The 27,308-nt window shown below is 39.3% G+C and overlaps 1 protein-coding gene across 1 annotated transcript in view; it reads right to left on the bottom strand.

Annotated features, from left to right (window-relative positions):
* Window positions 1-2,955: 2,955 nt before the first annotated feature.
* dchs1a (dachsous cadherin-related 1a) overlaps window positions 2,956-27,308 on the bottom strand; it is a 110,612-nt gene continuing 86,259 nt past the window's right edge. The window contains exons 5-21 of the mRNA XM_081371069.1: window positions 26,820-27,056; window positions 25,382-26,422; window positions 24,452-24,639; window positions 23,542-23,638; window positions 22,103-22,260; window positions 18,560-19,409; window positions 14,098-14,337; window positions 13,004-13,129; window positions 12,668-12,877; window positions 11,000-11,866; window positions 10,572-10,685; window positions 10,257-10,468; window positions 9,775-9,926; window positions 9,273-9,403; window positions 8,688-8,974; window positions 8,153-8,291; window positions 2,956-7,664 (exon numbers count right to left, since the gene is read on the bottom strand). Coding sequence (XP_081227195.1) covers window positions 5,074-7,664; window positions 8,153-8,291; window positions 8,688-8,974; window positions 9,273-9,403; window positions 9,775-9,926; window positions 10,257-10,468; window positions 10,572-10,685; window positions 11,000-11,866; window positions 12,668-12,877; window positions 13,004-13,129; window positions 14,098-14,337; window positions 18,560-19,409; window positions 22,103-22,260; window positions 23,542-23,638; window positions 24,452-24,639; window positions 25,382-26,422; window positions 26,820-27,056 — 7,640 coding nt within the window. The 3' untranslated portion in view covers window positions 2,956-5,073. The remainder of the gene's footprint in view (window positions 7,665-8,152; window positions 8,292-8,687; window positions 8,975-9,272; window positions 9,404-9,774; window positions 9,927-10,256; window positions 10,469-10,571; window positions 10,686-10,999; window positions 11,867-12,667; window positions 12,878-13,003; window positions 13,130-14,097; window positions 14,338-18,559; window positions 19,410-22,102; window positions 22,261-23,541; window positions 23,639-24,451; window positions 24,640-25,381; window positions 26,423-26,819; window positions 27,057-27,308) is intronic.

Here is a 27,308-nt window from a genome sequence, read left to right as displayed (position 1 = left end):
GTTAGTCTGTTCACCGGTTGTCCTTCCTTGCACCTCTTTTGGTAGGTACTACAGACTGTAAACACCTACGTAAACGTAAACAAGACCTGCTGTTTTGGAGATGCACTGATGCAGTTGTCTTGCCATGACCATTGGCCCTTGTGAAAGTCACTCAAGATTTTTTTACTTACTCTTTTCTCTGCTTTCTCATGAACTCATGAAATTCAAGAACTGACTGTTCAGTTGCTGCCTAATATATCCTCTTGACAGGTGCCACTGTACTGATATAATAAATGATATTCACCACACCTATGTTGTGGCTGATCAATGTAATACAGTATAAACCTTGAATTTGTCCTTACCGCAACACAAAGTCTTTACCACAACACCTAAAAATGCTGCGGTAGAAACCACGGGTGTGGGACATGAGCAAAAATGGTGTTTGGACCTATATAAAAGCTTCATAATTTTACATTAAATCATATTATTTATTCATTATTTTTATGTCAAGGTGTGTATTGACACTACGCTTATATTTATGAAGCATCAAATAACAAATTTTAACATAAATCTAAAATTTCACTACTTGGACTTAAAAGTAGAAACACCCAAATATTCATCAGCGAACATAAACAGAAACTTAAAGGGTTACTTCACCCAAAAATGAAAATTTTGTCAGTAATTACTCACCCTCATGTTGTTCCAACTCTGTAAGACCTTCGTTCATCTTCGGAACACAAATTAAGATATTTTTGATTAATCTGAGAGCTGATCACTCCTCCATAGGCTTCTAAGGCATTATAACTTGCTGGCCCAGAAAAGTTATTAAAGACATCGTTAGTATAGTCCAAGTGATACAGTGGCTCAATCTTAAGTTTATAAAGTGACGAGAATACTTTTTGTGCGCAAAAAACAAACAAAAATAACGACTTTATTCCACTATTCATTTCCTTCTCTCTGGGCCTCGAGTGAATTCACGTAGTATAACTGCGTAGCGCTTCTGGGTTGTACGTCACACGCATCACACACATGACCAGCGTCGGCCAATAGTGAGCCTACGTGTGACGTACAACCCAGAAGCGCTGCGCTGTTACACTACGTGAAAAGACTCAAGGCCCAGAGAGAAGGAAATGATTAGTGGAATAAAGTCGTTATTTTTGTTTGTTTTTTGCGCACAAAAAGTATTCTCGTTACTTTATAAACTTAAGATTGAGCCACTGTAGTCACTTGGACTATACTAACGATGTCTTTAATACCCTTTCTGGGCCAGCAAGTTATAATGCCTTAGAAGGAGGAGTGATCCAGCTCTCAGATTTCATCAAAAATATCTTAATTTGTGTTCCGAAGATGAACGAAGGTCTTACGGGGTTGGAACAACATGAGGGTGAGTAATTACTGACAGAATTTTCATTTTTGGGTGAACTAACCCTTTAAAGGTCCCATATTATACACCTTTCTGGAGTTTTATTTTAGGTTTTGATGTCAAATATATATTTGCGGTACAAGTAATATTCATGAGCCTCTCTTCTGATTGGCCTGTTGTTTTCTGAGTGACACACAGCCAGGCCAATCACAAGTGCTGTAGCCTGCTGTGGCTTGGTGATGCTCACAAGTAAGGTAAATAAAACACATGTAATCATAGTGATAAATTATTTGTTATTAAAGCATAAACATTCACAAACCATTGTTAATTTAACATAAAAGCAAGCATAGCGTGCATGGTTTGGCATGAGAGAAATAGCGCAAAGTGCGCTCCCTTAATAATTCCTAAAAAGCTGACATCTCAGTTCATCGCGATCTCACAAAGCTCCGTTATTATCAGTGAAGCTGACTGCACAATAAATCTTCATAATGTCAACACTTCGTTTGTTATAATCAGAGGATTTGCCAGCATGCAGAATTCAGCACTGAACAAAAACTCAGTTTTGAGCGGTGAGTGGATTCTATCTTAAATGAACTCATTGGCCATTGCGTTCAAGAAATCAACACGTCTGTGATTGGCTACACTGCTCAACGCTGCAATCATGTTATAAATAGAAACTCGTTCTGGCCTGTAAATCGTTTTTATTTAGTTTTAGTTATTCTTGCTTTTGTGCAATTATGAATAACAATTTATTTGTTTTTAGATGTTTTATTTTTAAGATGTTTCTATTTTGAGGGTTGGAGCCAGGACAGAGCCTTGTCACACCTCGATTTATTGGGAATTCATCTGATAGGTCACCATCAGATTGAACTCGGCCTTTCATTCCATTATGAAAAGATCTGATGAGTGATAGAAGGGTGGGAGGACAGCCAGCCTTTTGCAGGACCATAAAAAGAGCTTCTCTGTTGACCGAGTCAAAAGTTTTGGTCAGGTCTACTAAAGCAAGGTAGAGCGGTTGATTCTGTTGTCTTGATTTTTCTTGTAATTGTCTCACAGCAAATATCATGTCTCTTGTGGAGTGGTTGGGAACGAAAGCCACACTGGGCCTCCGGATATATGACCTTAGCTAGCTGTTGAAGGCGAGTCGGTAAGATGCGGTCCAGGGCTTTTCCTGTGACACACAACAGTGAAATGCCACGGTAATTATCACAATCTCCACGGTCCCCTTTGTTCTTGTAGAGTGTAGTGATCTTTGCATCCTTGAAATCTTGGGTAACATGCTTAGAGCTCCAGCACTTTAAAATGAGTTGATGGAAATGGCTGGCTAGGGGTTCAATTCCAGCTTGGAGAAGCTCACCTGGTATTGCATCAGCCCCAGCGGCTTTACCTCTGCCCAGTCCTTGTACTATGGTAATTACCTCATCTAGCTCTGGTTCTGCATCTAAGCAATTTTGAAGTGGACAGCCGTGAAGGTTAGCTAAGCATGGTGAATATATATATTGTAACTTATAGCTTTACAACTGAAAAACAGTTAAAATTTACAATGTAGTTCAAAAAATGTCTTGTTTTAGATATATAAAAAAATATGTATACTAAGGCTCATTATTGGAAACACATTTTAATCAGGCACTTTGTCAAATTCACAAAAAAAAAAAAAAAAAAACCTCTTCAAAAGGTTTAAGGTGGAAACTGACCAAAATTCAGTGTTTTCTGGTCATCATTTACGATAAAAACACCACAACCTATCATCAATGCCCTTTGGATTATATTGGGTACAAAGGTAAGACAAACAGCTGGCCATTTTTTGGACCACAGTGCTATTCAAAATTAATGTAAACAGATTTCATTCACGTAAAACACGATGAACAGTGATTTAAACATTATGAGAAACTTTTTAAATGAACACAGAACAACTGAACGTTATTTATTTTCCTTCAAGGCAGCATGAGTATAACATGTTCACAGTTACGAGTGAGGAATTGTTTGTGTACAAAAGTGAAGTATCTGCCATAAATATAGGATTCTTAAACAAGAAGAGAGATATCCTGTTAAATCAGGCTAACCTCAAAAAATGAATCTGAACAAAGCATACTTTTAACAATCACTCATAAACACAATGTTTTTCTTCAATAGGCACTGTCAATTTTCATAATTACAAGTTGAGCCTTTCAATGGGCATCAGGGAAAAAAAAAAGCATGCTGACTTTTTTTTAGCACAGTATGGTCATATGGCAACATTTACAACCATCTTTAAAGTATTATACAAAAAAATGATTCACAATCACTTAAGCAAATTAAAAGGCTACAAATTAATCATGTTAGGAGAATGTACAATGCTGCCATTATTTAGTTTGAAAATATTTTAACTTTTAACTTTAATGCAAACTGTACATTGTAGGAACAAATATGTCACTAAAATCAAATCACCAGTGCTTTTAAACAAATATGGGTGCAATTACATTATAGAGCCATGTAATTTACATACACAAAAACAAAGTAATCCAGCATTTTGTGGTATAATAAACTTACCAATTGTTTACTCACTGCAATGTATGAAAGATGCTACAAAAATTGACCTATACAGTACCTTGACTAGGGAGTAGTGGAGTTGTGAGAGAATCTTTTTGGTCAAATTATGTATGTTATTGGATAGCTTGATGTATTTATTCAAACATTAGCATAAGCCTATTTGGAGACTATTTATTGTAATAACAACATAACCTTTTCACTGGCCTTGAGGATATCTGTTAAAATCTGTTTTAAAAAAAAACACTTGAGAACAAACATGAGAACAAAAAAGGACAACACGTTATTTCCAGTTACGTTATGGTGGTTGTAAGTGTCAGCTCTTCCAAGGTTCTGATAAGAGCTTTTTAAATTTCTGTTATTGTTAATTCTTTGTAGTTTTGAAAAAATAATACAGATAGCTTGTGTTCTTGCGTTAAAGTTGTTATGCTTCAACACTTAAAAACAATGAAAAAGTCCTTTAGTGTGTTAATGAAGTTTTTAGATTTCGAAATCCTTACCAAGATTTTGGTTTTGATATTTAGCTTCATAGCTACAATTGTGTTCCCATTAGTCAGGCTAAGGGAGGGGAAGCAGCATGTAGAAATGAATGATCACTGTGGTCTGCAGCATAACCTTCAAAGACTGTACAGTGGCATTTTGCAGATACTGTAACCTTTTTTATAAATACTGACAGCAAAACATGTTCCCCAAACATTTAAGAGCTTAATACCGAACATACTTAGAAGAACAATTTAGAATGGCAACCGTTAATAAACTAGAACAAGCTCTGATAACAAACATACTGTTACAGCCACAAATATACAAATATAAATGAATGTCAATAAAATCACAGGTTATAGCAACCGCTTGACATATGTCATTCTTTTTAAACAAAAAAACATCAGTACAAAAATATAGAATACAAAAGTGTTTTCTCTTACAAAACATTGACATCAAACATAAGTGTCCTTTAAAATGTGCAAATGCTGGGCTAATCAAAATGTCAGTTGATCTTCAGGATCATTAGAACAGCATTATAAAAAGTCATTTTTTACAACTCAAGTCAGTAAGTCTAAAGAAGGGTGACAAAAGCACCAAAACCTCTGGCCAGCCAGTGGGGCGACATTACATACAACATGATGTTGAGGACCATGCCAGAGAGGCATTTTTAGAGAACCTGAGTCAGGTGGGAATCCTTTCGGGAATCCTTTGCTTAGACTGCACTAAATCCTCAGTTCTGTCTCCTCGTGTTCTAAGGAGTGGTCAGTTGTATTGATAATGGAGGACGAGTGACCACCAAAAGGAGCGATGGCAGGGGAATGTGCTGAAAGTGGTGAAAGCGATGGAGAAAAACTTGGAGACATGGCAATTGAGGAAACAGAGCCATCATGGTCAATAGGAGATCGTCGCAATGAGGAAAGGTGGGGAAATGTTCGGCCTACAGCAGGTTTTGGCAAAACAGTTTTGGCCCCTGGATGAGCTACAGAGGTAATTAGGGGAGGAGGGTCAATTCTGGGCTTGGGATCAGTCTTTGCTTTGGGATGAAATGGTCGCCGAGGGTTAGGTGGTGCGTTCTCATCTTTTAATCGTGCAATTTCTGTGAAGACATTAGCCAGAGGCTGAAACTGAGGGCACCAGTCGAGGAGGTAGTCCCAGTTGTAGCTGCCTCTCAGTTCCTCGTCACTAGCCACGATTGCTGTAAGAGAACCATCGACAGCAGGCTTACCATCCTCTGGGAAAGCATAATCTTTTGGATGTGAGATGTTAAGCCCCCTTCCAACCCCAAGATATCCACCTCCTTCATCCCGATAAGTTGGCAACTGGCTTGATAACATTGTCCCACTTAAACTTCCCAGTTTCTTCCCTTTAAACCATTGGTTTGCATCCATCCCCGGCTCACAGGAAATGTCAGACAGCTGATCTGCATCTTGCTGGATACCGGAGTCAGGCCCACGAGCGGCTATGTGCTCCTGCATAGAGGAGGAGACGCTAGAAACTCGTGGATATTCATTAATCATCCGAATCTCATCATCTTCTGCTGCTTCGGCTTCGGCGGAACCACGTCCACTAGAGTGAGATGGGTCAAGAGACCCACCTCGTGTGTAGGTACCTCCTCGGTTCCCAGTCTGGTCTGTTGCATAACCAGGAAGGGTCTGATGATATAGCTTATCATCCCCTTGAACTTTCGAATCTTCAAGACTCTCCAGAACAATACCGCTGGCGACTATTCTGGGGCAAGTCTCTTGTTTTTTGTACCTATGGGATCTCAAGAGGAATATCACCACAACAACTATGATCAGGAAAACAATGGCTGCCAAGGAAGCTGTTATAGCACTGGCAAGTACCACATTCATATCTGTGTTTAAGCCAAAGGATGTATGAGTGACATCAATTGTGATCTGGGCAGAAGCTTTTCGGGAATTCTCCAAAGGACTGTGGGCAATAACATCCAACGTCATCTGACGTGTCTCTCTTTTAGACCGGCTTATATGACGATGATAGGCATCCATCTTGAGGGATATCGATCCAGTAGATGTGTTGACCTCAAAGTAAGGTGAACTGTTTGCGAGTGAATAGAGGACGATGCCATCCACCCCTCCATCCTCATCATTAGCATTTACTTGGCCGATGCTTTGCCCTTTCTTGGCACCCTCAGGTACACGGAAGGTGAAATCTGAGTTAGTGAAAATGGGGTCATACTCATCTTCACCAGTCACAAAAACTTGCACTGTGACTGTAGAAGAGTAGTTGCCTGCATCCATTGCCATGGCAATAAAATTGAAAGTGTTCATCTTCTCAAAGTCGAATGTAAAGCGGGTTCGCACCTCACCGGAGGTTTGGTTCACTAGAAAGGAATCTTTACCATTGCCGGAATTATACATCAGGAAATATCTCAGTTCTCCGTATGCTCCTTTGTCATGATCAATGGCATGTAATATGGTTACTAGAGCATTCTGGGGCTGGTTTTCACGAATGCTTGCTGTAAGTGACTTAAGAGGAAAGTAAGGCCGATTATTATTAATGTCCTTGACCTCGACAGTTACAGGAGCAAGAGCAAAGTGGCCATGACCATCCGAGGCCTGAATAATGAACATGTAAGAAGACTGTTCCTCACTATCAAGAGACCTCCGCAGACGAAGGGACCCAGTCCACCGATCTACAGAAAAGAGCTCAGATTCATCACCAGAACTGATTGAATACTGAACCTCTCCATTAGGTGTCGAGTCAGGGTCCACAGCAAAAAGTTGAAGTATTTCTGTTCCTGTTTCTGCCCTTTCATTGACAACAACTTTGTATTCCGCCCTACTGAAGGATGGTGGGTTATCATTGGTGTCCATTACAGTGATTAAAACTGGAACATTTGAGCTTTGTTGTGGTATGCCACGATCTGAGACCACAATAGTAAGATTGTAGCCATTCACAATCTCAAAGTCAAGCTTATCAACTAATATCAGCGTTCCAACAGTCTGAAATCCATGGCCCTCAAGGAAGCGAACACTGCTCTCAATTTGGAAGGCATTACCGATGTTCCCACTGGCGATGGCAAAATCAAAGCCACAGTTGTCCCTAGACAAGTCCCCATCCACCGCTTCCAGGGTTAGAATGGTCGAACCAGGAACTTCGTCTTCGGATACAGATGCACTGTACTCAGTCTGGTGGAATACAGGGGCATTATCATTGACATCAGACACATGCACCTGAACTGTGCTAAGGGTGCTCAATGGTGGTGTTCCACTATCACTGGCTTCAATCACCACCAAAATGGAAGGGCGCTTCGAGTCAAACTCAACTTTCTGCTTGATGAACAGAGTACCTATGAAAAGAAATTGCAGGATAAGATTCAAGGTAAGAACAGGGCTTTTATTATATGCTTCAAAACAGTGGTTCTTAAATGGTGGTTGACAACCCAATAATAATAATGAAAGGGATCCTGGACTGTCATGCATCTAATTCTAGAGTATTTAGGCAAAAATAGATCTGTCCTTGGTAATATGGGTAATAGCAACACAATATTTGGTGTAGTGTTTGTTGAATGCATTAGGCTAGTAAATCAAACTACTTCTGTTGTTCCTAATTAACTAAGTGTATTCATTCAGTGTTTTTGTTTGACTAATAAAATTGATATAGTGTTGGATTGCCACTTGTCTTCCTACAATGTGGGCCCTGAAGAAAAAACATCTGAGAACCACTGCATCAACTGTTTTTATCCTTACAAATAGATTCTACAAGACATCTGACAATGATTTGGATGAAGAACAATAAATACAAAAGGATAACAACAGGAATAAAAGGATAATTTACCATTGCTTGGGTCAATGTAGAACATGTCCTTTGTTGACACGACCCTGTATGTTATCCTTCCGTTCTCTCCAGAGTCCTTATCTGTAGCAGTTACTGTGATAACTGAGCTTCCTGCTGTTGAGTGTTCTGCTAGAGTCACCTGCCAAAGACATAAATTGGCCTTAACACTGACTGCTTTGAGCAGAACATAGCATCAATTTATATTTCTTTTTACTTCAAGAAATATTTTTCAAATGTGGTGCTCACAGGGAACATTTTCTGAATACAAATATGTCTCACTGCCCTTTTAAATAAACTGCAAGTGCTTTTAAGGATGTTAACCAGAGGAACTGATTCATTAAACAGATATTAGAGTTTTAATGCTTATGTAATCTGCTATTATTATTACTCTGGAGTACCTAATTCTGATTGGTCAAATAACTGTTTACTTTATATTTTTCAATTATCTTATATTGGGTTTAATTTCAAAGTAAACTACAGAAATGTACTTTTTCTATCAATGTTCATCCAAAACATGTGATCTCTTCTGACGTACCTCGTAAAGGTCCTGGGAGAAGACTGGAGCATTATCATTCACATCCTCCACAAGCACGGTCAGATTTGCGTAACTCTGTTGCTTGGTGTCTGAGGAGCTGACGGTCAGCATGTACCATGTTCTCTCTTCAAAGTCCAGAGAGGCGGTCAAGGACACACCTCCTCCAAAGCGGTGTATTCCAAACTTCCCTTGAGTGTCTGAGTCCAGAAGAAGGGAATAGGAGAGAGCAGGCCCAGAGTCCACATCATTCCCTGTGACCTGAGTGATCACGGTTCCAATCAAAGTATCTAGAGAAAGAAATAGACAATCTTGATAACCCGGTGTAATATGTAATTAACTTGTTTCAATTTGTGGCTGCAACTTTCAAAATTATTACGTTTTGCTGGACAACGGCAATCATTATTGGACACATTGTACAACATCAGTGACAGGAAATAACCATTGAGGACTTTGGCGAGAAAAACGCCTGGTAATTGAGTCAATCTTTCAGCACGGTGTGCCTCATTGTTTGTCTGCCAGAAAAAATAGGAAATCTAGTTCATTGATTACAGCAATGATATTGAGTTCAAACAGCAGTCAACTTACTCTCAGGGATCCGGACTTCATGTGGAACAGGTATGGTGGGACTGTTGTCATTCAGGTCTACAATGATCACCGTGAGAGTGGCAGAACCTGCTAACCGAGGACTGCCTCTGTCCGTTGCCATAACCACCAGGCTGGAGACACAACAATAAAATTAGTGACATTCTTGGGCATTCTCACAGACTATTTTCATGTTAATGGGAAAGAAATGTAAGATGTTTTAAATGCAAATTCTAAATATAATTAAAACAAAGCTAAAAAATTATTTATCAAGGTTTAAGCCACATCAGTGCACCTGCCTCTACAGAAGTCATGTCATTCTGTCAACAATATATATATATATATATATATATATATATATATATATATATATATATATACATATATAAAAAAAACATTGAATTTAAGACACACATTTTTAAGGATCTACAGACTCTTTGTTCTTAGTTAAAAGGAAACAACATAAAGTATAGTGGAATATACAGTGGAAGGAAGAACTTAGTACTTAGTCTGTGTCCAGATCTCTCTGTCCATGATGGCAGCGGTGGATATACTGCCTGTGACAGGGTCGATCTTGAAGAGGCCACTCATGGATGATGACCTTATGGAGTAGGTCACCTGCCCATTCTGACCCTGGTCCAGGTCATTTGCCAACACCTGAGGAAATTACCGGTGAAATTGGCAATAAAAACACAGGCAGATCTGCAACAGCTGCTCGAACGTAACATAACCCTTTAAGCAATGTTGGCTTTGGAACTCAAATTATTTAAAAAAAAAAAGTTGAAAAGGGGAATTGGTTGTGGCTATGTTGGACAGCTAAGCCTATATTCTCACCATGGACAATGAAAACACTGTGAAAACGCAAAGGAAACTCTTCTAGCTTGCACTGAAAATATGCTGCATTTAGGCCAAGGGATGTTGTACTCCACAACTTTACACTTTTATGAACACTCAGCCATTCAGAAAAAAGACGGGAGATTACTACACCTGAATGATAGGATGATCATAACCCTGGGCCTCACGAACATAAGCAACGTAATTGTGAAGTTGAAAGCGTGGTAAGTTGTCATTGACATCCTGTAGGAGAAGGTTGACTGCCATGAAGGAGCTGGAGGATGCGGTTTCAGCCTTGACCACCAGGCGGAGTCGTGGGGTCTCCTCAAAGTCCAAACCCGTGGAACTTTCTACCCAAATCTCACCTAAAATAATGAATTTGTTATGATTAATAGTGAAACATCTTTCCAAATATAAAGACTACTATCACAAAAATATTGATGCAAAGACTTAGATTTACTATCATACCTGTGTGGGGGCTGATGCTAAAGGACTGCAGCTTGTTGCCACTGAAAATGCTGTAGTTGATGCCACTGCTAGATCCATCAGGATAGTGAGCCTGTATCTGAACAACTGCTGTACCTATGAAAAAGACAAGACCTTTGATGATTAAAGGACATTTTCCATCAACCTGGCATGTATGAGAGATTGTAGTGATGCACGATATTACTACCATAAAGGGTGTCATCCAATACTGCATTTTTTTATTCATCATATCGGACAACATTGGATATTTAGCCGTGCAACTCATTTCCCCCGTTTTTATATTACACTGGCATTATGACTTGCATGCAAAATATACATTTTATCAGTTGGGAATCAAACCCATGACTTTGGTGTTGCTAGCCTCATGCTATACAGTTTGAGCTACAGCTGGATATCACAAATTATTGTACCTTTAGCTGCATTCTCCTGCAGGCTCACATCCCTAGTGTTGCGTGAGAAGCGGATGCCCTGGTAACTCTGCTCTCGGATATACACAACCACCACTCCCAGAGAGGACTGCGATGGGTTACCCTGATCCATGGCCTCCACAATGAGGTTCCGCTGGCTCTGGGTCAGCGCATTGAGCTTCTCAGTGGCCTGGATGTCCCCCGTCAAGGAGTTTATGCTGAAGCCTTTGACAGGATTCGCAAACCGATAAAATACAGATCCATTTGCACCGAAGTCCTTATCTTCAGCTCTCATGGTGGCAAGCACTTTACGGTTGGAGAGACTACTGCTGGAGACATTGATGATGAGCGGGTCTGTGATGAAGAAGGGGGCATTGTCGTTTACATCTAAGACCTGGATGGTCACTTCAGCGGAAGTGTTACGGGGATTGGCTGCTGAGGAGTCCATGGCGTAGACTTGGAAGCTGTAGGAGGCCACTTTTTCTCGGTCGAGAGCTGCCGCTGTAATAATGCGACCTGTGTGTTGGTCCACAATGAACATACCTCTGGATTCGCGGCTCAGGAAGTAAACCAACTGGCTGTTGGACCCTTCGTCTTTGTCAGAGGCTGAAACCTCCAAAACAAGAGAACCTTCTGAAGCATCCTCTGATACCTCCACAGAGTAGCTGCTGCTGGGAAACACTGGGGTGTTGTCATTCAGGTCCAGCACATTGATGTCCAAAGTGACAGTGCTGGTGAGGGGCGGTATACCCTGATCTTGTGCCTCCACGGTGAGGGTGTACTTTGCTTTGGACTCTCGATCCAAAGGCCTAGAGGTGGACAGCACACCTGATTTCCTGTCCAGGTGGAAATCACCAAAATGGTCTCCCTCTGAGAAAAGGAAGATAAAAATAATAATGTTGTCGTCTGGCCTGTTTCATTCACCAGCACTGATCTGTGAAGTGTTCAATATATATTGCATAATCTCTTATTCTCATAATCTCTTACTTAATAACTACTATATCCTGTAATATAATAAAGGAATGTATAAATATATTAATTAATAAATAAATAAACTTATTTATAGTTCAGATAGTTCACAATGTTTGGCTACCTTTTTGTGGAATAATGAATCTTTTCTGCAAAATTATATTTAAGATATTTAACCAAGTGACAAAGTACATTACCATTTAAAAATTTGTGGTTGTTTGTGGAAAGAATACTTTTATTCTGCAAGTGGTTTCAACATTAATAATAATAAAAAAATTTACTCGAGCACAACATCAGAGTATTAGAGTGATTTCTGTAGACTGGAGTAAAGGCTGCTGAAAACTTCAGCTTTGCCATGATGCCATCACAGGAATAAATTACATTTACATAAATATTAAAATAGAAAATTATTATTTTAAATTGTAATAATATTTTTCACTGTATTTTTGATCAAATAAATGCAGCCTGGATCATTCACTTCCATTTAAGCAATACTAACCTAGTCAATGTTGTTGTCTAGACAGAGTTCTGATGAGGTTGTAACAAATATTGCAACATTGGGGGAAGGATTAATGGGTATTTGTAGAACTGAAAATGACTTTGGGTATTACAAAACATGTGTGAACAATTAGCTGTTTGTATAAAATATATAATAATATTTAACATATACAACAACAATAATATTGCTCATGGGATTAATACCAGTGATTTTGTAGTGCACCACCCCACTGTCACCGGAGTCTTGATCTGTGGCTCTAATTGTGAAGAGCGTCACAGGCTCCTGGTTCTCAGGCACCTCCAGACTGTAGTACACTCTCCCAAAAGCCGGCCTGTTGTCATTCTCATCCAACACTGTGACGCGCACTGTGGTCTTGGCGAAATTGGGAGGAGAACCACCATCTCTGGCATAAACTGTTTATGAGAAAGAGGTTATAAACTGGCTAAACAAATGCATGCCCAACCGTGACATGACATTGGCAGAAACCAAGAGAATAAATTCTCTGTTGCAATTGAGCATTTGCATTCTGCCTGAAGTACCTGTCACAGCATACACCCCTTGGGCCTCCCTGTCTAAAGCTTTGGAGGTGGTTATGACTCCTGTCACCGGATGAATACTGAAATCATCTCCTACAATGCTTCCGTACATCACGATTCCATTAGTCCCTATGGAAAAAGCATAAAGACATGACATTAGATGAATCTGCACAGTTTCCCCAAATGCAAGTTCAAATGATCACGGCTGAGGAAAAAAAAGCCATCATTCTTAAGAGGCTATGCTCACTTTTTACAATAGACTTTTCTCACGGAATGAATAAACACGGCAGCACACCCTGTTTTTATTTGTTTGTAGTTAATTCCGCTGTCTAAGCAGTTGGTCTCAATCGCCTTCCCTCTGGTATTGGATGGCAGATCGCGTGCAAAAGGCGAGCAAACTGGCAGAGTGTCACCTGTTTACCTCGCTAATTGTTCATGGAGAGAAAGTTTATGATCCTTCTGTTTTATTTGCCCCTGAGTAAGTCCAAGAGAATGCAGCCCTCCCCTTCCACCACCCCCCGGCTGGCACCAATTAAAACCACACACTTTTATTTGTGATGGGTTTGGCTGTGGTATCCAGTGTTTTTAGGGAAATGTTAGCCGTAAACAAACATTCGTGTCACTTTTAAAGAGGATGGTGTGACCATCACTAATCTCACAAGGTGGAAATGAACTTTTCTCACTCAATGCGTGCATTTACAGACAGTACCGTTTAATATTAGACAAGTATATCTGAGTTGTTGTGTGGCAGAGATACAGGGGAATGTAAACAAAAGTATTATTATCATTAATTTAACATGTAAATTTAATGTGATTAAAAAAAGACCATAACAGGGTACAAAATTAGCGTTATTAATCATGCTCCTGACTCATATGTGCATTCTGTAATAAGGAATTTTCCTATCATCAGACTAATTCAAGATTAAAGTACCAACTTCATGTTTTTGTAAGTCTTATAAATGTGGCACTCATGGTGCTTGATGTGACATAACGACATGGTTTAATTATATTAATTAAAATTAATAAAATATTTATTAATTAAAATTAGAAGTATACCATCAATGGCCCTTATATATATATAGAGGAGTATATTTTACCTTGATCCATATCAGAAGCTGAAACGACCAGCACAGTGGTTCCTGCAGGCTGATTCTCTGCAATAAAAGCTTCATATTCACTTTCCTCAAAGTACGGCGCCTCGTCGTTTACGTCAATCACCTGGATTGACAGTAACTGGGAGCTGCTGTGCTGTTGTAAACCGTGGTCTTCTGCCACTATGGTCAAGTTGTAGAGGTCTTGCTCTTCACGGTCAATTGGTCTAAGAATAGACAAAGAACCTAAAGAGGAAATAAGCAAAAGTGTTAGGCTACCATATGATGAATGTAATAAGCTTTGTGTCTGGTATTTCTTGTGAGTGATCGCCTGCTGAACTGCATTTAAACAATTACACAGTAATGAAGCCATGATGTAAATTGTTTAAAACAAAACCACTCGCGCTTAAGCAAAGCCTCATTCACACGCTCGCACGACGAATGATTTCCATCTTGTAGCACACTTTGATCTAGCATAAGCAACATCACAGCACGAAGAGTTGACGCCTTTCTGCTGTGTTACAAATGAGTGTAAGTCATGCGACGTATTTAAATAATATTTTTTTTCCCATGCGGAGCCCTCCCTACCTGAACACTCGCTGAGCCACTGTAACAGCTCAACTATCTGGCCGCAGTTTATGAGTTTTTTCCACAGCAAACACAAAGAGCGCATAAACAAGCACTCTAGACACGCAACGGCCCTGCCTGCCGTGCCCTGCTCAAATTTGGGGGTGCCAGCGCCCCTGTCGTTAGCCTACCACAAGCGAGCGGTGCTCCTATTGATCCAATCTCAATTTCATGCTTTTAAAGAACCAGACGAAGTGATTCAAAGCAGGCTATAGAGGCATGATGGGAACTAGGACACTAGAGGGTGTTTTCGTTCTGTCTTGATTTATTTTTCCCTCTCTTCTATCTCCATAACGCTGAGCTAACATGCCTCTGAGGCTTTAATCTGGTTAGTATTACCAGCTTGAATATTTTCAGACAATTTGACTCCTCAACATTTGTGCTACGATAACGTAAGGAGAAACCAAGAGGAAGAATGGAGATGTTTTGCTTTTCTATTCTCATGTTAATAGCTGAGAGCATTAATAATGAGCTTCCAAAGTAAAAGAGTTTGCACAGAGGGTTTGTCATTTACAAAGCAGACAAATGTTATTTTAAAGAGACTGCTCTCCCCAAAATGAACATCCTATCATCATTTACTCAACCTTGTGTCGTTCCAAACACATAAGTTTTTTTGCTTTCATGGATTACAAAAGTTTGATGAAAAGTTGATGCAGATCTTTTCTATACAATGAAAGTGAATGCAGACAAACAGCTTTCAAAGCTACAAAAATGTGATAAAGAACCACAAAAGTATAATAAAGTAAGTCTATCATAAATGGTCTTCAGAAGCCATACAATGTAATTAATCTTTTTATCTGCTGCAGCTCTCAAATATCATTCACCTGTCTTGACTTCAGTTTTGACTTCAATGATGCCTGCCATTGATTCTCATATCTCTCAGAAGAGAATAATGACTGTAATTTCACTCTGTTTCTCACACAAACCAACATATGACTTCAAAATATTTTAAAATACAATGCACTAGTAGTATGGACTAATTGTATGTTTTTTTTTGGCCTGGTATCAAAGACAGGGCTTGTTAAACTCGGATTAGGCCTTAGTTCAATTAGGACATTTAAGTAGCTTATGAATGTTCCTTAGAAGAAGAAAAAAACTTTACTGGTGTGCATCTTGAGATAAAACAACATGTATTTGAGACTGGGACTAGTTTAAACCTTTTCTGTAAAACCAGGTGCAACTTGACAGGCTCTGGTGACCATTTACTGTACTTTTTAACTGCATAGAAAAGAGGTTCAATCTCACTTAAAATCACTTTAAGCTTAATATAATATTTTAATATTTGATTGCACTATATTTTGATATACAATTATTTCTGTAGTCTGTTATTTACCAGTACAACAGGTTCGAGCATTGTGACCACAAGCTAAAGTACAGACTTGAGACTTGATCTAGTTCAATACATTTCGGATCCTTAAAGGGATACTTCAGGATTTAGCATTAAGCTTTGTATTAGTAGAAAACCTGTAGTATTTTCGAATTACCGTGCTTTCCACCCTCATATCCCCCTGAGACGAGAGATTTATGTATTTTTTGTCTGGAAAAAAATCCTCCGATGACGCAAAAATCGTCATTTTGCGTCATCGGAGGATTTTCTGGCCAGAGGCTAAAGACTACAGCCAGTAGATGGCGTTGTTCCGCATGTTTTCAGCCCGCCCATAGAGGGTGGGATCTCACTCACAGAATGTACACACAGTCAGCCGTCTTTCTTTGGAAGCTAAGCTAGCAGGCTCTTGTTCTGTGGAGAAAGCTGAATAGTAGGAGAAAGCTGAGTAGTAGGGGTTACCATCCTCCTTTTCCCAAGCTTGTCCGGCCGGCGAGATCGTTCAAAATGTCCGGGATTCAGCTTTTGCGTTCTGCGGTCGCCATTCATTGTTTACATGCACACCTTTTGTTTCAATCTAACTGAATTCATTCCGATTGGTGAATCTGAATGTAGTGTTTACATGAACGCTAAACAAGTGATCGGTTGATGTGCGTTTTACCATTGCTAAGAAATTTCCCGCTCCTCCGTGAGAGATGCGAGACCCGGCGCGTCTCAGTAATGACGCCACCGGCCTCGCGCCGTTCTCCCGCGGCCGTCAGCCTCGTCCTGCTCGCCACAATAAACATAATGAATGAATGGCGACTGTAGAACGCAAAAGCCGAATCCCGGACATTTTGGGCGATCTCTAAATCCCTGGCAAACTCATCACGTAGGCTAGCCTTGTTGTTTGTTTTCAACTGCGCTCCCTTACCGGTAGGCGTGGCCTCCTAAGGCAGCGAAGCAAGTGCATTCTGGGAGTTGTTGTATTTCATCCACATAAGGCAAAAATAAATTTTCTGGCTTTTCTCAGTCTAGAAAGCTCCAAATTCAAAAATGTCTTCACATTTCTTCTACTTAAATGACCTATTTTAAATACACATTCATCTTCCCAGAGGTGAAGTATCCCTTCAATATCGAGTGTGGTATATCAAGCATATCAAGGTCCACAACAAAGCTATATGGAACAGAGAAACAACCTGATCTTTCTGTTAGTGGCAGAACATGCTGTAAATAGCTACCAGTGTACTGTCTTACACTCCTGCTTTATGTCATGAATGATGCACTAATGCACAAACACACACACACACACACACACACACACACACACACACACACACACACACACACACACACACACACACACACACACACACACACACACACACACACACACACACACACACACACACACACACACACACACACACACACAGATGAGAGAAACTGTTCAGAACTCACAGCACAGGACAGCATTTCTCAGAATGGATGAGATGTTGAGCTGGCAGTTTTTAGGATTAAGAGAACTAAAGGGCATTTAGAGAATTCTGACTTGGGAGGAGAGGAAAGATGCGAGTCAAGCAGAAATGCAGAATCAACATGAAGGTGCGTTTCACATGCGATGCAATTTTCCATGGAAGTCTGGAACGACATGAGGGTGAGGAAATGATGACAGAAAACTAATCCCTTAATGTCCTGTTTACACATAAATTCAATCCCTGCTGCATGTCATTATGTTACTGGTAGGTTGAGTAATTGGCCACAGCATTTGAAAATCACTCAAATTGCAAGACACCTCAAATAACAAGGTTTCAAAAGATAAACAAAATATGCACAATTCTGGTTGCATTAGTGCTAACCTTTCTTATCATTTTACATACCCATCACAGCATCTTTGTGGTGTTTAGCATTTTTTTTTAGAAATTAGAATGAGTTAAAATGTGCTTAAAATTAGTTATAATTTTGTATTGTTGTATTGTATTGTAAATTGATCAAATTTGTCACTCATTAAATTGATCAAAAGAGACAATAATAATTAGGGGTGCAACAATACATGGATCGTGCATTGATATGCATTGTGTAAACTTGGCACATCATTTCTAAATATCGTTGAATCGATCGATTTAGCCCTGAATCGAATCAAATCGTAATCGTATCGCAGAATTTTTTGAGGTATCGGCAAATATCGCATCGCTGGCTGAGAGAATCGATATCGTATCGTATCGTGATGAACTGTCTGATTTACACCCCTAGTAATAATGATACAAAAGAGTCCTGACATTTTTTTTCCACAGAAATAATAAGCAGCACAACTGTTTGCAACATTGATATAAATAAGGAATGTTTCTTGAGCACCAAATCAGTGTATTAGAATGATTTCTGAAGGATCATGTGACACTGAAGAGTAATGATGCTTAAAATTAATCACAGGAATATATTAAATGTTTATATATTTTATGTATGAAAGTATGAAAAGGGAACAAAAATATATAGTGAACATCACGCATTTCATTCAGACTGAGTTGCTGATTAGTTTACCTGTATCTGGGTTAAGGCTGAACTTTGCTCCGGTGTTGCCGCTCTGGATACGGTATGTCACTCGTCCGTTCTCTCCCTGGTCTGCATCTACAGCCATGACATAGACCAAGACAAAGCCCACAGGCTGGTCCTCCATCACACTCACCACAGACGGTGAGATGAACACAGGGCCATTATCATTCACGTCAGTGACAAATATGCGAGCTGTGACTGTCCCGCGGCGCCGCTGACTGACATCGGGTGCTGAATCAGTCGCCTGAACCACCAAGAGTAGTGAAGAGGTCCTCTCATGATCCAGCATCATTCCCAAAGAGAGAACTCCTGTAGTTGGATCCAGGAACAGGAGATCTGGGACGTTCGGCCACTGTTGAAGGATGGAATAGTGTACTTCACTGTTGGCTCCACTTCCGTCTTTATCAATGGCCTGGAAGGTGTAGATAGTCGACCCAGGATCTGCACTCTCAGGGACGACTATGATGACGGGGTCTTCGGGAAACTCGGGAGCATGATCGTTGCTGTCCTGGACATCAATTACCAATGTTACAATGTGACTTTTAGGGAGGGGCATGGAGAAGTCATCCACCTCAACCTGGAGAGTGTATCGAGGAGCTTTTTCAAAGTCAAGCTCATGGGCCAGGTAAACGTCACCCGTCTGGCGTTCTACCACAAAGGTGCCGTCAAAGTCTGTTCCTCCCACCACTGTGTACGTGACCTGGCCTGCTTCAGGAAGGGTCTGAGAATCAGGTGAACGTACAGACCCCACGATAGAACCGGGTTTAGCTCCCTCCACAGAATTCAGCGTTAATGGTTGGGAGATAGCGGTGGCCGATCCTTTACTTGAGCTCAGAACCTGTAAAGAAAGACATGTATGTATTAGATTAAGACGCTGAAATGATGAATGCAAAGCATTGCTAAATGTTCATTCTACAACAGGAATGGAGCTCATTGGATTAAACTAGATTCAACTTTACAACTGTATAAAAAAAAAAAAAAAAAAAAAAGAGGTATATATATATATATCCTATTTAGCTTATTTGTCAGTTTTGCATCATGTTAGTCCTATGCTGCTGTGGTAAGTCAATAAAAACATTTTTGTAGATATTTTACTATATGTATATTTTTACTATTTGTACTTTTTCCTTCTGTTATCATCATTAACTAAAACAATAAAAAAGTCACTGCTTAAAATAAAATAAACTGAAATAAAAAAAAAACATTTAAAAAAATGTTTACTATAAAAAAACTTTAAAATTTTCATTTCAGCTTGATGACAAGGCAACATTTTTGCATTACAAGTACTAAAATAATTAAAACGTATCTTTGAAAAAATAGCAAAATGACAAAAACACACCACAAAATTACTAAATCTGTAACTAATATTCAAAAACAGACAATATGAAAATAAAATCTAATTCTAAATATTGACAACTATAATAGTACATCAATGATACTAAAACAACACTGGATCTAAAATTGTGAACACACTACCAACACTGTTTATAGTGCAAATATATACAAAAAGGTATTTTGTTGACTTGCCTAAACCATACAGGACTGATACTAAGCAAAACTGACAAACAAGCCAAATGGGAATGAAAGTAAACAAAAATGTCCCATATTATTTTTTATTACTATAAACCACAAAAGATCTAACTTTTCGTCTTTTGGTTTATTATTTGATTTTTATTTTGAGTTATTTTACTACATATCAGAACAGACCAACAACCCATTATTCCTGCCAGTTGACTACAAATCCAACAAAACAGAAACATATTGCAGCCTACATTCTCTATTCTTTTTACAGAGAATGAAAAATAAAGTTTTTTTTTTTTTTTTTTTTTTGGTGGGGGGTTACAAGCTCAAACAACAAACCTGCTAGCATTAATCAGAGTTAATTTGATGGGTCTGTGCCTGCCAGGAAAAACAATACTGGATTAAAGTGAACATAATCAGAATAGGAAACTGTTAGAACATTCAAATGTGCAAATATTCTTAATAAAAATACAGAATCCTCATAGATGACTCACTTCAAAGCAAAAGAACCTCACTTCCTAATATGGAAGCCTGCACACAGTTTCTTTTCATAGATGAGACATTGTTTTGATAGTTACTAGAGCCTGTGTATGTGTGTATGTGCACTGAAAGAAAGAGAAAGACAGATACAGAGAGATGGAAACAAACATTTAGATAAAGAAAAACATAAACCAACTCAGAGACATGCAAGTTACTAATCCTTAGAAGTTATGTGTTAAAAGTATGCACTGCAATACATGTGCTCATGAATAACCTATTAATTTTTTACTATGCCTAAATCATCATTACGCAGCAGTGTGATTAGTATATTGGCAATAAAGAGATTCTTGAGGCCAAGTCTTCTAATGAAACATAATAGGACAGAGGGGTAATTAATCCCACATTAAGCGGTAAATGACACGTCAAAGCACGTTCCAACAAAAGATCAACTTTTTCCCTCTTTTTTCCGCACAGCTGCTTTTAAATCAAACTGTTGATTTCTAAAAGTATCAAAACCTTGCCAGAGCTCTTTTTATTCGAATTAGATATAAATTATAAACTTCATTATTTGTCTTGGCACATACATAACAATATTAAATGGTTACACAGCATAAATGTGTTTTCCAGGCATTTGCATTTTGGAATTTACTACCGTTGATGTCCGTTGTGTCTGTTTCCACTCTGTTGACTAGTTGGAGAAATATTAATTTGATCACTGGGGTATTTCACAAGGAGCTTTTCTGTTCTTCAAAGGGCTACTGAACTGTATTACGAGACTTTGACACCACAGAGCAGAAAGCACAGCTGGCACTTGTATCGGTGCAGCTGGGAGACGGACACTCCTACTTTGAATGTTTTACACCGTAATATCACGCTTAAAATGTTGCAGACAACAACGGCTAGAGGGAGAGGGAAAAAAAGTCAAGGCTAAGAAATTCATCTTTGAGCACCTAAAATTAGCCAGCTGAGAGTATTTTTCCCGGCATTGCTTGGGGAAGGTTACAAGACTTGGACTAGGAGAGATGAGCTAGCTATAGAAATTTGCAATGCAAGAATGTAAGCCTTGATTAGGCCAACTTGATCATTCCATATTTCCTTCACATGCTGTTTAACCTGAGAGTGGATGTAAACGGATCCATTCCTGTAGAGAATAATCTACAAGTTCATATTTTCATATAACAGTATTAAATAAATCATTTTGCATGTTATGAAAAGGTGATGAGTAGATCCATGTGGCGGAAGGTGTTATTTTTAACTTACGATGAAGCCAATCTCTGATATGACCAAAGACCCTTGTATTAACTTCCATTTTTGAAGGTTTATAGCCATAACTAATCAAGGTACAATATACATTGTTAGGAAATTTGTCAGGAAACCTGCCAAAGAATGAGGGTCCAGAGGGGATGTTTAATCCATCTGTCTTCCAGTGGATTAAATGTGCATGATTTGGATTGGTTCACAGACTCTAGGTGTATCTTAACCTAGCCACTGTTTCATATGTCCCATCTGATTCCTCGAGGGAGACTTTACCTGTATTTTCAGTGTTATGGTGGAGCTCTGAGGGGGTGAACCTCGGTCCGAGGCCAGAACGATGAAACTGTACTCAGGCCGCTCAGAATGACTCAAAGGGGAAGAGGACCGCAGCTCTCCGGTGTTCGGGTTCAGAGTGAAACGTTCAGCTCTAGGACCTACGGCAAAGACAGGATGGAACGGGCAATCAAGACAAGTTTGTGTGCATCACTGTATGTCCTAACCAGTGTGGGGAAAAGTTACTTTTAAAAGTAATGCATTACAATACTGCTTTACTCCCTAAAAAAGTAACTTTTTATGGAAAGTAATGCGTCACATTACTTTCGCGTTACTTTTTCTCACCTGAGAAAAAAATAAATGTTTATCTAAAAGTCATTTTTGCCTATTCATATGGTTGAATTTGGCCATCAAAAGTCAGCAGCAAATACATTGGTAAATAAAGTGAGATTAAATACATAAAGTATATTTGTGTTATATTTAATTATAGCAGGTTTGTATAATATTCTGAGTTTGCATTTTACTGTTTTTATTCATTTTGAGGAATGCTGAATCTATTTTTGTTCAAGTGACAAGAGTAAATGCTCACATTCAATCTAGAACTACAATAAGCATCATGTTCACACACAATGCCTCTGCATCTCACAGAGAGCTGTCAGTCAATACGTGGGAAAACAAAGTAACTTGCGTTACTTATTTGAAAAAGTAACTCAGATATATTGCTGCAAATTTAAAAGTAATGTGTTACTTTACTAGTTACTTGAAAAAAGTAATCTGATTATGTAATTCACATTACTTTTAATGCATTACCCCCAACACTGGTCCTAACCAGATAAAGAATGATTGGATAGACCATTACTCTACTGTACAAAGGCTGCATATGACTTCTGTGTTGTTAGATATCCCATCTGGATTTAATTAATACAGAATGAAATAGTTATGTCAAATTGAGTAAATCTGCTACAAAACATATTTAATGATCTCACGCATCAACACATTACCTTCTACACTTCACGTCACGCTGCCTAAACTGATAAATAGCAGAATATTATCGCATGGGTCAGGTATGATGTATTTTTGGTACCAGCATACTTTTAAAGTATCAGTATGCAGTGCAATCTTAACAACAAACTAAAACTGTCATTTTTCTATTAAATCAACTGCAACGGAATTAATCATTTTGTTAAGTGCTTGTTTTCTATTTGAGCGGCATCACAATGGTTAACCCCACCCTTCCCCGTCCCGTCCGAATCTCATTGGTCTGAAATGTCTCTTCACAGCACATTTACCATAAAATATCCTTTGATTAGCTGGGACTGTGTCATATTGCATAGCAGTTTCATGTTCAGTAGTCAAGACAAAATGCTTATCGTTGTAAACTTTGCATGTGGTTACAAGATGTTTTTGATTGATTGATTTATTCACTTATGCATCGTTCTTACCAGACATAGAGTAGAAAATAGTTCCATTTTCTCCCTCATCAGGGTCTTTTGCATGAATGGTTCCCAGTAGAAATCCAGATGGTTGACCTTCTAGCGCCTGTACAGAGATTTCAGTTAACTTTTTTAATCAATGCAGCTCATGTTAGAACATATAGTACACTACCTTTCAAAGCTTTGGGGATGGTAAGATAAAAAAAAAATAAAAAATCTTTTTTTTTTTTATTATATCCACCCAGTCTGCATTTAGTTGATAAAAAAACATAATACTACAATTTCAAATAACCGGTTTCTATTTTAACGTAAATTTTCCTGTGATGACAGCTGCCATTACTCCAGTTTTCAGCATCACATGATCCTTCAAAAATAACTTTAATATGCTGATTTGGTGCGCAAGAAACATTTCTTACAATTAACAATGATGAAAACAGTTGTGCTGCTTAATATTGTTGTGGAAACAGTGATTTTTTTTCTTTTCAGGATTCTTCGATGAATTGAAAGTTCAAAAGAACAACATTTATTTAAAACAGAAATCTTTTGTAACATTATAAATGTCTTTACTGTCACTTATAAACAACTGAATGCATTTTTGCTGAATAAAGGTTTTCATTTGTTTTCTTACTGACGCCAAACTTTTTAATAGTAAAGTTATTTCTTTTGAACATATTTGCCTTGTTTCAATAAATCTCATCAGCTTAGCAAGTTCTAAAATATCTAAAAAAAACTAATCAAATTAAAGTTTTATTGCTATTAGTCCATGTTTATTAGCTTTAAAGCATCTACATGCTAGCGAACTCCTAAAAGTTGACACAATGAACCTGTAGAACATATGCTGAACACATTATAATGTACAGTTTTTCTATTCTAGAAGATATAGCTCTGAGGATTATGAAGCTAATATTAGCTCTCATACCTGCAGAAAGAGCTCTCTTCCTGTCTGAGCATGGCTGAAGGAGGGTGCATTATCATTTTCATCCAGAACCGTGATGAAAGCAGTGCCTGTAGCACTGCGTGCAGGGGTCCCACCATCCTGAGCCACCACAATGAGCTGGTAGCTGGACTGAAGTTCACGGTCCATGGAAAGCTTTGTGCTTATCTCACCTTTAAAAGAGCAGGACAGATGGAAAACACAGAAAAAGGGTGAGAAACTATTTCACTGCAGAGGAAAATGTCAGTGGCAGAAGGCACAGATGGCACATCCTGACATCAACAAGAGGATCCCCCACAGTTAGCAAGCTGCCAGAAGTCTGGAGCTGTGTGATGTCCAGTATGCTCAACAGCTCCACATTAAGGATGGGTCAGAATAGTCAACTAGCCATTCAACAACTGACTAATGGATTACTGAGGTTGGCTAGTTTATATAGATTTTCTTGTTTTAGCTTTATGTTAGCAGTTGTAAAACTTCCAAGACAGCATGCTAACAATCAGTAAAATAACTTTTTTTGTGAGGATTGTGATCTATAGCTTTCTAAAATTTAAGGTTATAGTATTTAGTTTATCTATTTAGTAGCTGAATCTGTCAGTCAGTATGCTAACTTTCAGTACCTGTCAGCGTGCTAAAAGTCTCTTTAGAAAGCTGTTACTTTAACTTTTAAGAAATGCTAATTGACATGACCCTAAACAAGCCAAATTATACAGTGCTTACTCAAGACCAAATAGATAACTAATTCATAAACAACTCACCAACTGGTCAAATTTGAACATATGTAGTTTTGGACATCCTTAATCAATACAGACAAACATAATACCACAAACCACTAGAGAACTTGTGTAGGTGCCAAGTTGACCTTGTCACTCAAAGTCATTTTGGTCTGTTGGACTGTCTGCCATATTTGATTCTCACCTGTGTGGGAGTTGATTTGGAAGTGGTGATCCAGATGGAGCAGGCGGTAGCTCAACCGACCGTTGAGACCAGCATCTCGATCGCTGGCAGACACTCGGCCGAAACCCGTGCCTGCCGGCAGGTTCTCGCGCAATGCCAAGAATGCTCTCTCTTGGGTAAATCGTGGGGTGTTGTCGTTTTCATCCATCACTGACACACGCACTGTGGCACTACCCGTCTTCTTCAGCTGTCCATTGCCTGACGTGGCCAGTACAGTGAGCAGATACATCTCTTTGGCTTCTCTATCCAAAGCACTTTTCACAAACAGCCAGCCGCTTTCGGACACAATGCCAAACCCTGCAGCATCACCGTCTGGGTGCAGGTGGTAGGCTAGTGGGGTGGAAGACGTAGAAGATGGTCCAGCTGTGATGCCGCCATCTCGGTTTACTGCACGAACCTGCAGGAAGCGTGTGTTGAGAGGTGTGCTTTCCTTTAACTCTACTCGATATGTGAGGCTATCGAACATGGGACCTTGGCCGTTCTCGGCTTGTACGTGGATGACCAGGGTGAAGGTAGAACTTAGCTGAGGTGCGCCGCTATCTTTGGCAATCACCTGCAGGTCATAGCGGGGTATGGTCTCGTATGATAAACCGCCAACAAGGCGGATGTGCCCGCTGTTGCGATCAATGCTGAAGGTTCTCTGGGCACCGCCGCTAAAAATGTCAAAACTCAGAAGACCATTGGGTCCAGAATCGCGGTCTTCTGCTTGGACCTTGTACACCACTGTACCCATCCGTGTGTCTTCAGGTAAAATCAATGACTCGGAGGATGAGGGCAAGAAGACGGGCGCATTGTCATTGACGTCGGACACTGTAATTCGTACCCTAGTCTGGCCAAAGGCCGGAGGGTTACCGCAGTGCGCCTGGACTTCCAGATTCAAGCTGGGTTGGGCTTCATGATCCAGAGGCAAGCTTGTTCTCAAGGCCCCAGTCTCTGAATCCACGGTGAAGTAGCCCATTGGGTCACCAGAGCTAATAGTGTAGGATATATCCTTCGAGACACCTGAGAACCAAGAGGGAAATGGCCAGAGACACATCAATTCACAGTGTAGCAAGAAAACAAGACAAAGAGTTATTTTTCAACTCATGAGCCAGAATTTAGAGACTCAAATATCCAAAGAAAATTATTTAAAAAAAACAAGCGGTGAAACAGAATCAATGATTAATGTTGATTGTAAATGAGGTATGTACAATGGTTCCATGCCTATTTGTACAAGTGGTGCACCAAGGAGAAAAAATCCAGAAGACATCTGTCAGCGCACTTGAACACAGTCCAACGTGACTGATAAATGTGGGTATGCATTGAAGTCTATTTTGTGTGTTTAAACATGTTGAATTGGGATTTTTATTGGGGGGGGGGGGGGGGGGGGCTGAAAAACCTCTGAGATTAGCTCACCCACCATTCTTAGTGCTGGCCCGCACAACTCCAACTTGTGTTCCACGCAGGGCATCCTCAGAGACCAAGAAAAAGTATTGAGCTTGTTCAAACACAGGGGGTGCAACCAGTCCTGCCACTATGCTGATGTTGACCCTGGCATTGATTGGAGCGGTAAGGCCCCCACCATCTTGGGCTGAGACCACCATCGTAATGACTGAGTTTGCCTTTCCATGTAGAGCACGTGACAGTGAAATCACTCCTGGGAAATGCACAACCAAAATAAATGTTTCTATTAAGTTGAAAGTTATCAGAATACATCAAACCATACTGAATACCCTAAAACCCATACGATTCAAAAGTTTGGGATAATTTTATTTTTAAAGAAATGAATACTATTATTCTGCAAGGACACATTAAAGAGACAGTAAATGCATTTTATTGTTACAATATTTCAAATAGATGCGGTTCTGTTGAACTTTCAAATAATCAAAGAATCCTGTAAGCATAAGAG

Source organism: Scardinius erythrophthalmus (assembly GCF_964197995.2).
Source record: "Scardinius erythrophthalmus genome assembly, chromosome: 7".
In the NCBI taxonomy this organism is placed as follows: domain Eukaryota; kingdom Metazoa; phylum Chordata; class Actinopteri; order Cypriniformes; family Leuciscidae; genus Scardinius; species Scardinius erythrophthalmus.
Note: the sequence above shows the minus strand (reverse complement) of the source record. Positions and strands in the feature narration are given on the sequence as shown.